This window comes from Nyctibius grandis (genome assembly GCF_013368605.1).
Source record: "Nyctibius grandis isolate bNycGra1 chromosome W unlocalized genomic scaffold, bNycGra1.pri SUPER_W_unloc_1, whole genome shotgun sequence".
NCBI classification, from domain to species: Eukaryota; Metazoa; Chordata; class Aves; order Nyctibiiformes; family Nyctibiidae; genus Nyctibius; species Nyctibius grandis.
In genome coordinates, this window is record NW_027167472.1 from 8,552,848 (window position 1) to 8,568,607 (window position 15,760).

A 15,760-nucleotide genomic window follows, 5' to 3' on the forward strand; every position below is an offset into this window, starting at 1 on the left:
GAAAGCATAAAAGGTAACATGTTGAGTGGGAATAAACACAAATATAGCAATTGTCATCAACTTTTACAATTGTCTTTACGTGCCAACTAACATTTATGCAGCCTTTAATGGGTCTTACCATGTAATTAATTTTTAGAGATTCTGCTAAAAATCACTAGTATATAACCATGCAGAAAGCATATCACACTGACAGCACAGAGGCAAATATTTCGCAGAGTTATATCAGCTTTCCACATTGTGCAGGTTACACACACTACAATATCAATCTTCATCTTAACAGATCCTAAAAAGGTATTTCAAGGCCTAATTGTTAACTACAGTACTTTATATCTATGTTCTTAATAAAAATAATATCCACAGAATCTTAGAAAAGGAATTTTAAATGCAGGGCTATATTGAATTGGTAAACTGCAACACAAGACTGGTACAACATAGGTAAATGTATACCAATTTCACTCTATGTGATCCAAGCATGCTACTTTCCCACTAATTTAAATTACTTCTGATCACTATGAGCCAGAATGCATGCCTGAACCTTAAACTGCATGTTAAGAATAATGCCTTACTCTAGAAATTAAATCTAATGAAGCACAATAACCAAATCATATCCGCTACTTTAATTTTTTTTAAATGTAAAAATTAAGATGTCAATCTTTCCTTTGAAGTGTCCCTCCCCTTACCCCAAAAATGAAAGGAGTGACTCATTTGGCAGCTTGCAGGTTGCTTCATTTTGTCCAAGTTAACCTTTATTAATTTATGACGGGACTTCTATATTGTACACTGCAAGTGCCTGCTCCTAATACAGACACAAGCTGCATTTTAACTGTACTAACTTAATTTGTTTAGTTATTCATTAACATGCAAATTACCTAGGAATTCCATCAAGCAGGATGAAATAATGTAGAAAACCCTTACTTAAAAAAAAAAAAAACATAAAAGAAAAAAGAAAGCCTTTTACTGTTTGTGACACCCATTCTTAGGTTTCCTTTATTGTGCGCAAAATAGTTTTCCTCTTTACTTATCCCTATGGTTCAATTATATGGTTCTCATTTTGGTACAATTCCCCACAATACTCCAGAATGTGCTGTTTTGTTAATAGATTTTTTTTCTTCTTCACATCCAGTGCAGAGTTGTAATAGGAGACAGATTTCCACCCACAAAGGCTCCAGGTGTTAAAACATTTCCCAACATCGACTTAATACAGTGACGGCAACATCTCCCTCCCACCCCTCCCAGTAGGGTTGGGATTGTACTGTATTCCCTACTGGTTTACCCTTCCCCCCAGTAAAGGGTAACATTTTCCCTGGGTGCAGAGGCTCCCTCATAGTCTCCCAGATTGAAGGACCTGTAAAAGAAAAGATAGAGGTATAGTTAAATCTTACCTTGAACCTTAACTGACAGACCAGTGCATTAACAAAGAGCTTTTTTGCCTTTAAGCAGTAGGTGCCAATCTTTAACTTAAAAATGAATTTATGTCTAGATTTTCCTTTTTAAATCTGTTTAAGAAAAGAGCCCATTTATACCAGATAAATTATTATTCATGAAACAACACTGTATACTTTAAAGCTACACTGACAGTTCCACTACTGTGGCTAAGCTTAGATTTAAGACAAAAGCAGTTCTATATATTCTAACAAGCTTTTGCCTTTTTAGTACAAGATTATGAGGTAGTTATGACATTGAGAAAGAATATTAAACATACCTTCTACTGACCTAACAATTTCACTTTTAGGTGGATTAAACAAGATAGCCATAGTGTCTCCTCAGTACAAACTGAGAATAATTGACAATTTTACCACTTTGGATCCCTCTTCATTAGGATGAAAAAAACCCACTTATTTCAGAACTAAAATGCCCTCATTTATAAATATGTAAACGTTTGAAATTGGTTTATTTTTAATCCATTGTTCAGATCAAACATGTAATTCAAACAATTTCTTATGTCACTGACTGACAAATCTTAGGCTGACTTTTAAATAGTTGTCCATTCAACAATAAAACAGAATTGCATTATTCACTCCCATAATTTCAGGACAAAAATTCTAGAGCAAGTATCAAATTTATATAAAGACTGAATGAATAAACTTAATTTGCCCTCTTTTTTGGGTAGTATAATAATCTCTTCACAGTATTACACTACTTTACACGTGGGAACTTTGCTTTATACAGTGTGCACAAACAGCATACAAAGCAAGGTGGTATAATAATACAAGTATTGTAGAATGCACAATCACTGTTCTTTGCTGAAGTTGAATCATTCCCCAGACAGAACTGTAACAACTCTGAATTGGTGCATAAAGTGGAACATGGCAATAATAAACACATCAGCCTCCCCAAAACATCAAGCTCTACGGTCAGTAGAGTTACAGATTAGCATAACATCCTTTATTCAGTGCAAAGATCATCTAGTATGTGGTTAGGAATGTATTGGACTTCTCATGGCTAAAGTGTCTTAATAAACTTGCTTTCCTGGTTTCCTGGGGATAAAATTTATAGAATCACTTTTCTGTTACGTGTTGTTTCAGTTTGTGGCCAGCCATGGTGATCAAGGCCCTCAGCAGTTAAATCCAGGGCAGCTGACCCAGGCTGGCCCACAGGTGTGTTCTGTAACATTAACATCAGGCTCACTATAAAAGAGAGAGTTTGCTGGGGAGAAGTGGGACTCTTTTTGCTTTCCTATTTTCTGGTCTCATGTGTTTGCATTCTCAATGATTCCTATTCCTGGAGCAACTTGCCAGTGCTCTGTAGCTAAGTATAATTTTGTGTGTTTTGTATTATCATTGATATTGGTTTATTTTATTAAATCTGTTTAACTTTAACCCATGAGTCTTCCTTCCCTTCCTTGGTCAGGGGAGGGACATTGGGTGAGAGAACAACTGCTTATTGTTTAGCCCCAGGTGTGGGCTAAATGTAGACACTTTCCTATCTTGGGGAAATATTCCTGTCTAGACAACATCTGCCATCTACTAATTCATAAGACATAAGAGAGCCTGTGACTTTAGTATGATGGCTTGAGGATTATAATCATCATTTTGCTTATTAAACCTCAACAGGCACTTTGTTACACCTACACTTCTAACCTTATCTTGATACACTACTGTGCATATCATACACTCACTCTCTCTCTTTCTCTGTAAAAATAAAGGAACAGAGTCAGGCAACTACTTTTCCTAGAGCTACCACCATTTACGTATGCTATCATCTTTTTTGTTTTTTTCTTCTTATAGGAAGGAAAGATATCTGTTCCAGTGTATCTGAAAAATTTTAGTCTAGTGTCCTGGTTTAGACTAGGACAGACTTTTCAGTGAAGTTTCTTTTTAAGTGACTTTACTTCCTGAAGTTGACTACACATGCCTGTTGCCATGGGAACTAGGGTCCCCGTTGGGTCTCTTTGTCCCACAGAGGAAGGGACCGTAAAGTGTGGGAGGAGTGGATAGGACAGGTGACCCAAACCTGACCAATGGGGTATTCCATCCCACCTATGTGATACTCAGTTTAAAGCTGAGGGACCACGAGGGTCACTCTCTGTTCCCCTGTGGCCGACACCCTGGGAGGACCCTGCCCGCACTCCTGCCGTTGCTCCTGAACCCGGTTCCTGCCTGCTGCTGCGTGTGCTTCGGGACTGCCCAGTGCCTGCCCTGCAGCGTCGGCGGTTGTGTGATTGTCATCAGGAGGAGCTCAGTACCAGTTTTGTATACAGTTCATTATTTATTATACTCCTCCTTTTCATTGTTATTGTTTATTAAAGCTGCTTTAACTTTCCAACCCATAAGTCTCTCTCCCTTTTCTCTTTTCCTTTCCCCTCTGGGGAAGGAGGAGGTTAACAGAGAGCGTCTGCCATCTGTTTAACTGCCCACCCAGCCTTAAACCGTGACATGTAGTGAATTAATTATATTTCATATAATGTAAACAGGGAGGAAGTCTGTTATACAGCTCTGTTTAGCAAGGAAGATTTGTGTGCTTACCTCCAATTATGGGACTGCAGCTACAGTGCATAAGGTTAAACTCCATAGTAAGCTGCAAGGCGCTCTTTTAAGGGAAAAGGAAACTGGTCAGAGAAACGCCTCCAATTCTCATCCCCAACTTGATTTTTAAATCCATGAAGAATCTACAAATGAGGGGGGGGGGGGGAAGTCAAGATAATCATTAAACAGCAGATACACGATCATTATTTAATAGCAACATATGCAGTAAGCCACAAACTGCTGGATTGTGCATCTGTCCATTTGAATTCCCCAGTTTAATATCTAAATGTTACTAAGAAACAAAGGAAGTCTAGTGATGTCTGTCTTAAAAAAATAATATGAAATATATAAATATATATTCTATTCTATATAAATATACATATGTGTGTATGTATTTTTAATGACTATGGTGACTTGCAACCTGGAGTTAGGCCATTTCAGAATGCTAAATATTTTGTCAATTGACACAGTTTATATGTTAAGATTACTGTATTCACGTTTATTTTTTTAAACATGTAATATGTTCTGGGAGGAAAGTTGAGCCAGAACCACCACCAGCATTTGACAGAATGAATGTCTCTCAATTTCTAGCACAAATACAAAAGCATCCGGTGAGCACTGTTTTTTTTTTCCCATGGAACCTGTAGACAACTATTACTAAAAAGGAAGGTATTAAAATCTTTTGTGTTTTGAAAGAACAGGGATCTGCAGCAGTCAAAAGTCAGCATAAGAGTGGAAGAAAAAAAAAATTCTACAGGTTTCAGTCTGGACCCTCCATTGTAATAAATTAACTGAAAACTACGAAAACTGAATGATACTGTCAAAAAGGTCTTACTTTTTTAGCTTGAAAACAGCAGGTTAAAAGGCAAACATACAAAAGAACAAAAGCAGATGAAATGGCTCCTCCTAACAGAAAATAATGCAGTCTCTACAGTTTTGGTTTGTTTTCCTTTTTTAAACTCAAGGATACTGAACTGTGGAACAGTCTATCATGAAAACATCCTCACAAAAAAAAGGCAATGTCAAACTTAAAGCTCATGGTACTGAGTTCAACCTCAACACAACTTTCTCAAGCAGAGCTGTTCTTAAACAGCATGTAGCAATAATAACATTACAGTGTCACCAGTTAATTTACTGCTTTTCTACCTGAAAGAGACCTTGCACAGGCAGATTCACCTCTCTTTCCTAGCTCCAAGGCTCTGATTAGCCAGCTGACAAGAAACTAAGAATGTTCAGGTACAACAAAAGGAACACTTTTTAAAGATCATCTTCCAGTACAGCAAGTGAGCTTCAGCTACAGTCTTCAGATATCTTGCTTTTATAAAACATGATACAATTCTTAATTTATGTATCAGATCTCAACACTGGCAGCTCATCTATCCATGCTCTTGGAAGGGGTATTTTCTCTCTCAGCTCTAGTGCTCCAAAAATAACAAACCAACCAACCAACTAACCCACCCCCCAAAAACCAAACACTGGATAATCCACTAGCAAGAGAAAGACCTCATGAGACTACAAAGAGGTTTTTTTCATTGTTCCTAAAAGGCACAATTATTGTTGGAAAACATGTAGCTGAACTACAATAATCATGTATTCAGCTAGCATAAAAACTCACTCCAATGAGGAAGTAATCTAAAAAATTTGCATGCCATCACTTGAAGAAAGCTTTGTCTCCTTTCTTGCATAGCAAAAAGCACAAAAGAATATACTTTAAAAAGCAAGGATGTCCTTATGCCAAGTGGCCAAGAAATATTGTGTCTAGTTTGAATGCATTAGATACCACATGGATATCCTGGAAAGAATCTGAAAAAGAGGAGCATAGCTTATTGAAGCAAGTATTGAATGCTGAAGGACCAGGACAGAAACACGTACTGAAACTGCTTTGGACAATCATCACAGACAGCATCCTGGACTTTCTTTTAAACTTGTATTTGCTGTTTCCTTCTGCTGATGCTAGAATACTCACAGCCATGCATTTCCTGACCCTGATGTTCCTTTGAAGCCTCTCAGATAACTGGTCTCCTAACTAGGACAGCAAGATTTTTGTCTTTGCTCCTCAAGATGGGATTCAAAAGTTCTAGATTCCGTTCTGATGTTCACACTTGGCATTACTTGAACAGAAAGTGCCAATACTGACCCATGATCCAAGTACGTACTTAAAATATGCTCCGTTTTAGCTTTAAGAGGGCCATTAACTTTTGACATACATCCTTCCTAAAAACAGCGATTTCACTTTACAACATACAAGGGGAGCCACACTACTGAACAGTAACAGCATCTGTTCATGAAACGGAAATATTTTTTTTTCTGTTTTTTAACATAAGACACTAGTGCCAAAACACAACATATTACTTTCTGGGCGTGTTGTTTTTTTTTTTTTCTTGTTTATTTTACACAAGGCAAACAGTCCTTTTGCTTAAATTCTATTGACACTTTGTCTAGGGATGCATTCTTGGCTATCACTGTACATTAGTTTCTCGAAGACTTGATTATCCAAGAGGGGTTCTGAGGAGCATTAAGCAATCCCAAAAACTTATTTTCAGCTGAAGCAAGATAAACAGATCAGGATATCACTGGAAGATTTTTCATTTGCAATTTTCTAGATATTTCTCAAAAAAAATTAGGTATCTTGTGAACCACACAGATCTAATTTTCTAGAAAAGAAAAAAAAACACACAGGAAAGAAAAGTGTCTTATATTTGGTATAGAAAACCCCTGTTCTTCCAAATGCAGTCAAAACGTAGTAGGCTGGACATTACGAAAAGCTCTTTGAGGATGATTATCCTTTCAAATAAAATCTCAAGTGAGCTTTTCAGCACTGTTAAAAAGAATTTTGGAATAACCTGAAAGCATGTAAGAAAATATAGGTAAAAAACCTGCAGATTTTTATGATGTTTCGTCTGAAAGTTTATGACTTTGCAAGAAAGCCTTTATGACCAGAAATACAGTAAGAGCTAATAGTGGAAACAGAAAGCAAGAAAGAAACAGAGGATCCAAAACAACCACAGTTCAGATATACTGTCATACTAGAAACATTACCTTACAGAACATGTCTCTGAGATCATCTTTTGGGCTAATCCACGATGCAACAGCATCACAAAAAAAAATAAAATCCTAGAAGATTAAACAATCACATAGGTTAGAAGCCTCAATTTATAGGTCTGAAAACAATGCTTGATGTTCGTTCTATGAATTATGCAGGGTATTTAATCCTAATTCACAACTGCTTTTGGTTTTATGTCTTTATTTTTCAGTTAATTCAGACAATAATGGTAAGTTATTGTATGCTTAAGTATATGGAAATAGCTTCATGGAATAGCTTTGTTTAATCAGGTTTTTGATTAAATAAAACCACAGTTAAAAAAAACCAAAACCAACAAACAAACACCTCCTCCCCTCCCACACCACACTCGTCTAACTAATTCTTTCAGTACACATACCAAGTTTGAGAACCAATCATCTTAATAACAATTATAACAATTGACAAACTCAAGACCACATTTGCAACTCACTCTCATGTATTTTCAGTTGGAAAAAAAGCTGTTGTATTTCTTTAAGCAGAGCCAGAAGTTGTTTCTGGGATACACAGAATGTTTATCATACAGGTTCAAAACTAAAGTCACCCCAAAATCCCTACATTTAGTTCATCTGCTGTCATGCATTACCTCCTACTACATCATTAAAACATCAGTCTTAATCATTAAGTTGATAATGCACATGTTTTTGGATAGGAACTGAGGATAACAACTACATAGGAGAGCTGGGATAATGAAGAGTCCTTAATTACTCCCTCCCTTTAAGCTGTGTGAAAGAACAAATGGACAGCAGAAGAGAGAAATACAGAATAAGGGATAAGTGAAATGAACTGAAAAATTCAAAACAAGATAGAGGCTAAATTCTTGTGTTTCAGAGAGAAGGATTCCAGGCAGAGGAGAGGGAAATTCACCTTCATTTTCCTCTTAGAAAATATTACATTGGTACAGCTTTACTTTGGAGCTGCGGAGACTAAAGAGCAAGTCATATTCTATTCTTGAGATGTACCATTTATTTTAAAGAGATGCATCTTCCTTGTCATATTGAGTATTTAAGCAATATATCCAAAGTTGAAACGGAATCTTCTCTACCCAAGTTTTAAGAACAAAGGGGTGGTTACTGTTTTTGTTCTGTTTCTTTTTTTAAAAGCCTAGATTGCATCTGAAAAATAGGTTTTAGTATGTCAACTTTTGCCTTGTATTTTCATACATATCCTCAACATAAAAAAGACTGACAGAAGTATCAAAAAACATTTAATCAAAGTTCATTACTTACATATTCATTGTAAGTAAAAGACAAAAAATGAATTTACCAATACTGTCCTTTCCTTTCCATAAGTGATAATTACTAAAGCAGAAATCCTGAAGTATCATGATATGTATCATTTGAAATATAAACATTTTGGCCTCCTTGACATCAAAAAAGCAGCTACAGCATGTACTACAGGCAATCAACATCAAGCTAAACTTTTTCATACTCCATATAAAGCTTTCACTAAATTTCACATGAGTAAAGAAAAAAAAAATTAAGATCTATTTATGTATCTTACTTGGACTACTCCACTGGGGTTGACCGAGATCATGGTACATATCCCACGGAATGCTGAATCCTTTTCCTCGTTGTCTCTTATGTTTCGCAGAGAGGTGCACCTAGTAAGTTGGAGAGTAAAACTTAGCTAATTCTCTTACTTTTTCATTCAATCAAGTCAGAACTAGGTGACAGTATTTGATGGAATAAGTCACACTGATAAGATTATCTGAAACACTATTTTGAACACTTAGAAAGATACATGTTGCACACAGTCTTTACTAATATATTCTCATTAGGCATCATCTCCAGAATCTTGCTTTCCTATTGCACTATATACAGTTAGAAAGTGTGACTTGTATTCCATTAAATACAAAAGAAACATGTATATGAAATATTTATAGAAACTGTCATTATTAGAAGCAGAACATATAATACTATCACAGTATGAATTATGTCAGATACCACTTACAGAACAGTTATTTAACTTTTACAGCAGCAAGCAAGCTATTTTTATACATAACAAGTTTAGAAACATATTCCTTACAGCAATTCAAGCCTCAGACTGAAATTTAAGTAATGCACAGTTTAAATTATACAGTATTTGCATGCATTGTATTATCATTCTGGTGGATTTTAAAATGCTCTTTCATAGTCAAACTTTAACACGCAAGCATGTGACAATCTTATCCCATGCATAAATTAGTCGTTAGCCACAACATAAAGAATACATGACGGTGCTACTAAAAACTCACAAACCTGATAGGACAAGATTAGTCACATGGATGGCAATGATTAAGGATTGAGATTTTGTAACCAACTGAAAATATATCTAAAAGTGAGATAGAAGAAAGAAAGAGAGTGAAGAAAAATGAATTTAAAAAAAAAGATTGAATAATACACACCAGGGTCTTATAAACTGCTGTAGCATGGGGGCCACCTCTTGAGGACAAACGTAACCAAGACGACCAATTGTTATTGCTAAGGTAATGCAATCACGGTTATACAGCACCAAACGCCAACCAAGACATGAGCAAATGAGGGGGGAGGAGAAAAAAAAAAGAAAAAAACAACAAATAACTCAGAAACGGAAGCCAACAGAATCTGTGTATGACAGTAAACATAAGATTTCACCAGTGCTGTTTATTACCACCCCCTAAATAAGAGGCAGCAACATATATGGTATATTCTCCAGGGCAAAAGAAAAATTAAAGAAGAAAATGAGAGAACACCAAAAAACACAATTTAAAATCCAAAGGCTTTCTGATGTAAGCAGTCATTCTGCCCTCTTCAGAATCATCTCTTACAGTAAATTTAACTACCATACACTTCAAAGTTTTTAATAAAAAGTACTATTATGGATACTCTTGACAGAACAGAATTAACCATTTTCAGTTTTAGTATCATGTAGTCCTAAACATTTTATTTTTTCAATATTTTGAATTCAAGATTTTAATAGGCCTATTATCTATCAGTAAAAATACATTTATAAATACTTTTACATTGAATATATTGTGGTCTATCTAATAAATGCTAAATAGATTAAACACTTCTCAAAGAGCACCAAATATTTGTTTTCTTCATAATCTTGTAGAGAATTTAAAATGGTTGCTAACTCACAGCAACTGACTGCAAAAAATTAATTCTTTAATCCCAGTATTTCTCCTTTTCAGAAAAGGCTTCCTCATAAAAGTTGTATAAGAATCTGACTTCTGATACAAAAGCATAAGGACACATGAAAAGCAAAAGTGCTTCTTTGGATGATTATGTAGTGTGGTCCTTTGTTCTGAGGGATAGACTGAAGAAAATATCATCATGCAAATGTGTTTTAAGGGTGTTTGCTCAACTCACAAAAGATTCATCTTTAGAAAAAGGAGAAGGTGGGGAACAACAGGATTACTTGAAGCAAAATACATGAATAATACTAAAATCCAGCAGATTTATATGAAGCAGAGAAAGGAAACCTATGTTCAAGGGACATACTATGCAACACTAATTAACAGGCATTTGTGAACAGCTTCATGAAACATGCAATAAAACAGAAGATGCTTTCTCTGATAAAAGTTTAGCGTAGGATATACTAGCAGTTTGAAACATACTCATTCTATGAAAGCTGTGGCTCACTGGTAATGTACTATTTTGCCCAGACATTACTCAATTTCAACATGCAGTGTCTCAAATTTTCAGCAGATCTAACTTATAAAACTGCATTTGAAGTGCTACTTTCAAATGAAAATACACTTCTAAGGTTTATCTGTAACTTCTCACAGCTACAGTCTGTACAAGGAATAGTAGTTTCTATCAAAGCTTAACTTTTTGGCATGTACTCATTATTTTCTATGCAACTACTTTTACTTAAGGTGGTCTCACATGTTTCCATAGAAGTGTTTTCATAGCTCATTACATAACAACCTAAAGCAGAAAACAGTAATACTCTTGCACGTACCAATGGCATGCAGCACAATATCCCACAACAAACTTATTATAAGTACACCACACTCAACATTTACTTGCAGTTATGCATCCACATTTAAAGTAACTATTAAGATACTAAAAAAAAAAAAGTCAGTGTTTGGATGCTTCAAAAAATACTGTAAGCAGTGATGGAAGCAAACATTTAAGTACTGGATGCTTCTCAGTTACAGGTATTACATATCCATCAGTGCAGATAAAAGGGGTTGGGGCAGGGGGAAAGAAAATTTATATTACTGTCCTATTCCATGGTGTATTTCATAACAAGTAGTTATTTGCTCCAAAATTATATTTTCAAAAAGCAGTACCTATAATATGCCAGACAACTAGGCAATTTTTCCTTCAAGTTCACCTTCCATATTAAATGAGGGGGTGAGGTGTAGAGAATACTGGAGGAAAAATATGCATTGAAAAAAATCTCTCTCCAATTTATCTCATACTTAGCTCAAAAAAGTGTAACTGTAGCACTGAATTTGCATAATTTTCAATTATGTCAAGTATAATGACTAAACTATCATTTTTCTTATAAGACAGTTTTCAAACAGAAAAAAGTCAAAAGATTCTCAATTAGTAAAGTAGTAAGCCAGAACCCTGTTAAATTATTAATAAAGTTTTGCTGAAGTATGGAAGGTGCTCTTCATACCAGAACATGCCCTCTATAAATGCAAAAGAAACAAGCCTCAGAAATTCTGATTCAATAACTTGTAAGAGCTTCTGCAAAGCAGTTGTTTTTGCTTATAAAAGCCAAATACATAGCAATAAAATAAGTTCTATGCAATTTTAAAAATCATTATTAAAAAAATAATCTCTAATTCCCTTCACCATGAATGATTCAGTTTTTGGGTACCTGTGTTCTCTAACAATGTCTTTGGTGTGTTGGGTCTGTTAATTATTTCTACAAGCTGGTGCAACACCATTGGAATATAAGGCTGCATCTCTATACCTGAAACAGCCAAAAAAAAACATTCAGAAGAAAATGACCATTAATATACATAATCTATTTAGATCTGGTACATTGAATTTACTGTCAAGGACAAGAATATCAAATTTAATTTAAATTTTAACATGAAAGTATCACTAAAAATAAATACCCCCCCCCAGACAAACCATTCTAAATGTGCAAAGATTCAAAAAAAAAAAAAAAAATTAAAATCTTACCCATCTGGATGGAGATTTCTCCAATTGCCCAGGTGGCATTGTTACACACAGAAATGAATTCAGGGTTTAGGTTGGTTCCCAAAATGGGCATGAAATCAGCTAGAAAGAACAACATTTTAAAATCTCATCACACAATACAACTATCTTGTCCCATTACTGTAAGATCATGGGGGGGGGGGAAGTTGGGAAGTTTTTAAAAAATTGTGTAAGCACATTTAAATTATTTTAAAGCATTACACCTGAATTAGCAAGAGCCGTATTTCTGCTATATATCAGATTAACCTGGATTTTACAACCTAAGCAGATCAATGCAAATCTTTTCAAACTATGATTTAAAAATATTTCTAATAGGCTTTACCTTTATGTAACTCTAGAATCCTTTTTTCTCCCCTTCCCAGTGGTGGGGGAAGAAAAAACACACCTGGATAGCTATGTATTCAGCTGCGATAAAAAAAAGCCAAACCAAACAAAACCCCAAACACAACCCCCCCCTCCAAAAAAAATAGCCAACAACAATGAAGCCTAGAAGGCAAATCACAGCCTTGATTAAATGTTAATAAAATATTAGTCACAAAGATAGATTATAATATCTGCCAAATAAATTTTAAATTCCAAGCCAATCCAACCATTTATTTGTCAAGTTAAGTATATCTCAAGAGTATTTGAGGGAAGAGATTGAATATTGTGGAAGTGTATAACTGATGCTACTTTCCTACTGAAATTAAAAACAAAACAAAAAAAAACCAAAACCTACCCTCTAGTCAAGTTTTCTAATTTCAATATATATAAATTATATGTAACAATAGATTCTAGTAGAACAGAAAAGCTACAAATTCAAGAATTTATCAAAGAAAGCAACTGTTCTAATTGAAGTCTAAGTACATCTGTTTTGCTGCATTCCAGCACAACAGGAAGCATGTTACATTATAGAAATCAAGCAGCAAAATGAACTTTTGCACTGTCTACAAAAAGAAGAACATGTCTTAAACACACAGTTCAAAGGAGAAAAGACTACAGACCCTTGCTGATAAAGGAAAATGAAAACTTACACCACCATGACAAGGCAAGCCATAGAAAAGGGAACTTAACAACGGCTAAACCATTCTCTTATCAGTTTGTAAAACATGGTAATTATTTAATATGTAAAAGAAACATACCGATGCAAGGCTTAACATGCTGAAAACACGCCTTTGTCAGATCACCTAACAATGCAAAAGAACTCTGCCGTACCTCGGGCATTTTATCCTAAAGAGAGGAAGAAAAAAACCTGTCAATTCTAGAAGTGTTTCCGATTCTCTTAAGAAAGAAAATCCTTGGATTTGTGGTGGGTTGACCTTGGCTGGTCGCCAGGTGCCCACCAAGCCGCTCTATCACTCCCCCTCCTCAGCAGGACGGAGGGAGAAAATAAGATGAAAAAACTCATGGGTCAAGATAAAGGCAGTTTAGTAAAGAAAAGCAAAGGCCGTGTGCGGAAGCAAAGGAAACAAAAAGGTTTATTCTCTACTTCCCATCAGCAGGCGATGTCCAGCCACTTACTGGGAAGTAGGGCCTCAGTATGTATTGCGCTTGCTCCAGAAGACAAGCGACTTAATAACAAATGCCCCCCATCCTCCTCCTTTCTCTTAACTTTTATTACTGAGCATGTCATCATATGGTCTATACCATATCCCTTTGGTCACTTTGGGTCAGCTGTCCTGGCTCTGTCCCCTCCCAACCTCTTGCCCACCCCCAGCCTACTGGCCTTTGGGGCGGGGGTTGGAGAGAGCCTTGATGCTGTGGGAGCACTGCTCAGCAGTAGCCAAAACACTGGGGTGTTATCAACACCTTTCTAGCTACAAAGCACAGCACTAGGAGGGCTGCTATGGGAAAAGTTAACTCCATCCCAGCCAGACCCAATACAGGATTAAACAGGTTACTCATCTCACCTGCATGCATTGGTACATTAGTGTCAGGATATTGCTGCGAGCCACTAGCTGTTCAATGTTGCCTCCAAGTCCTTCAGCTAAACCACTGAGTAAATCAAGAGCTACAATCATGAAATCTTTATCTGGAGCCTCACATTGGTCTGGCTGAGCATTGTACAACTGCAACAAATAAGCACGCATTTTCAAAATGAGTATTAGATTTTCTCAGGGGTATGCATGAAAGTAAAAACAAAACAAACCAAACAAAAAATTAGTTTCAAAACTGCAGCCTCATTTAAATATTCAATCATTAATACTACAAATCTCCTTGCAAACCCATAACTTTACATAGTTAATACATTGGTTTAAGGAGATATTCTGAAAACATTGGAATAGCAATAGAGAAATACCATGGCTTGTGCAAGAGTCTTCTGCACCAGATTTACACAACGCTGGTACACAGGTTCACAGTACGGAAGAAAGCCAGATTGCAAGGCAGTAGCAACTGATGACAGGCACTGGAATAAAATAAAAAAAAAAAAGACCGACAAAAAAAAGAGCGAGAGAGACACACACTAACTTTCCTCACCTCCCTAAAGTACCTTTTACTTGGGAGAGGTAAATTAAAAGCATTTTAAGTATATCCACAAGTAACTGATTAAGTAAAAACAACCTAGAAAGTCAGTACCAATTAGCTGAGCCAAGGCAACTGTCAGCTAATTGTTACTCTTTCCTATGTATGTCAGTTGAGAAAATTTCTCAGAAGCAGCATCTTCTTAGAGGTGGCCAAGAAAGTTTATATGAAGACAGCTATAATTCAGCTAATATATATATACTATATATATTCAGCTTATATATGTACACACACTATAATTCAGCTAGCACTTACACTAAACTTCAGTATCTTGACCATGTACAAGCCCTAACATTACCCAAGAGTTGCAAAACTAATTTCTCTAGAAGTGTTTTCCTGTTTCACACTTGGAAAGTACAGAGAATAGACTACTTGGTCTGGTTCATACCTTCAGCCTGTCTGATAATAGTTTTAATGAAGGAATGAAGGGAGAACAAGGAGAGAGAGAAGACAAGAACAACAGGGGGAAGGAACAATTTTTTAAAAAAAAGAATCCCAAAGAAAACACTCAAGAATGGCAGAAAAAACCAATCTAAAAGATTTCTGCTAAACCTAATGACATTTCCTCAGTCACAAGATTTTCTCACTAGTCATAATATTTTCTCCATAATGGGAAATACCTAACACTGTCAGCTTTTATAGTCACACTTCCTAGTAGGAGCATCTTTAGTAAAAGGGGTAATTCCTAAAAGAAGTTGATAAAACATATTCAAATTTTAACATTTACCTCTAATAAAGGGAAGAGATCTTTATCTTCATCTTTCAACATGTTCCACTTCTGGATTAATGGAGGCATTAGCATCTGAATATATTCCTGTTTAGGATGAAAATGCATCAGCTACTAAAACACTTCATTGCATACTAGTTTATTTCAAAGCTAGAAAACTGATATATTAAGAATTGATATATTCTACTTTTTCAGCAAAAGAAATTTGATATACTGTAATTCAATTATTGTTGCAATATGTCAAAGTAGTTTAATATTAGAATTTACAATTTATGTCTTAAGATTTTTTGCTGAGGCACGGAAGTACCTTTGCAGAATGAATCTTTTCTTCTAGGTTTGG

General features: G+C 35.6%; 1 protein-coding gene across 3 annotated transcripts in view; it reads right to left on the reverse strand.

Annotated features, from left to right (window-relative positions):
- Nucleotides 1–952: 952 nt before the first annotated feature.
- LOC137677108 (transportin-1-like) overlaps nt 953–15,760 on the reverse strand; it is an 83,884-nt gene continuing 69,076 nt past the window's right edge. For all 3 annotated transcript variants that reach the window (XM_068424297.1, XM_068424295.1, XM_068424296.1), the window contains 11 exons: nt 15,421–15,507; nt 14,470–14,577; nt 14,081–14,239; nt 13,313–13,400; nt 12,156–12,254; nt 11,845–11,940; nt 9,431–9,506; nt 8,548–8,647; nt 7,005–7,079; nt 3,966–4,108; nt 953–1,345 (listed from right to left, as the gene is read on the reverse strand). In XM_068424297.1, coding sequence (XP_068280398.1) covers nt 4,001–4,108; nt 7,005–7,079; nt 8,548–8,647; nt 9,431–9,506; nt 11,845–11,940; nt 12,156–12,254; nt 13,313–13,400; nt 14,081–14,239; nt 14,470–14,577; nt 15,421–15,507 — 996 coding nt within the window. In that variant the 3' untranslated portion in view covers nt 953–1,345; nt 3,966–4,000. The remainder of the gene's footprint in view (nt 1,346–3,965; nt 4,109–7,004; nt 7,080–8,547; nt 8,648–9,430; nt 9,507–11,844; nt 11,941–12,155; nt 12,255–13,312; nt 13,401–14,080; nt 14,240–14,469; nt 14,578–15,420; nt 15,508–15,760) is intronic.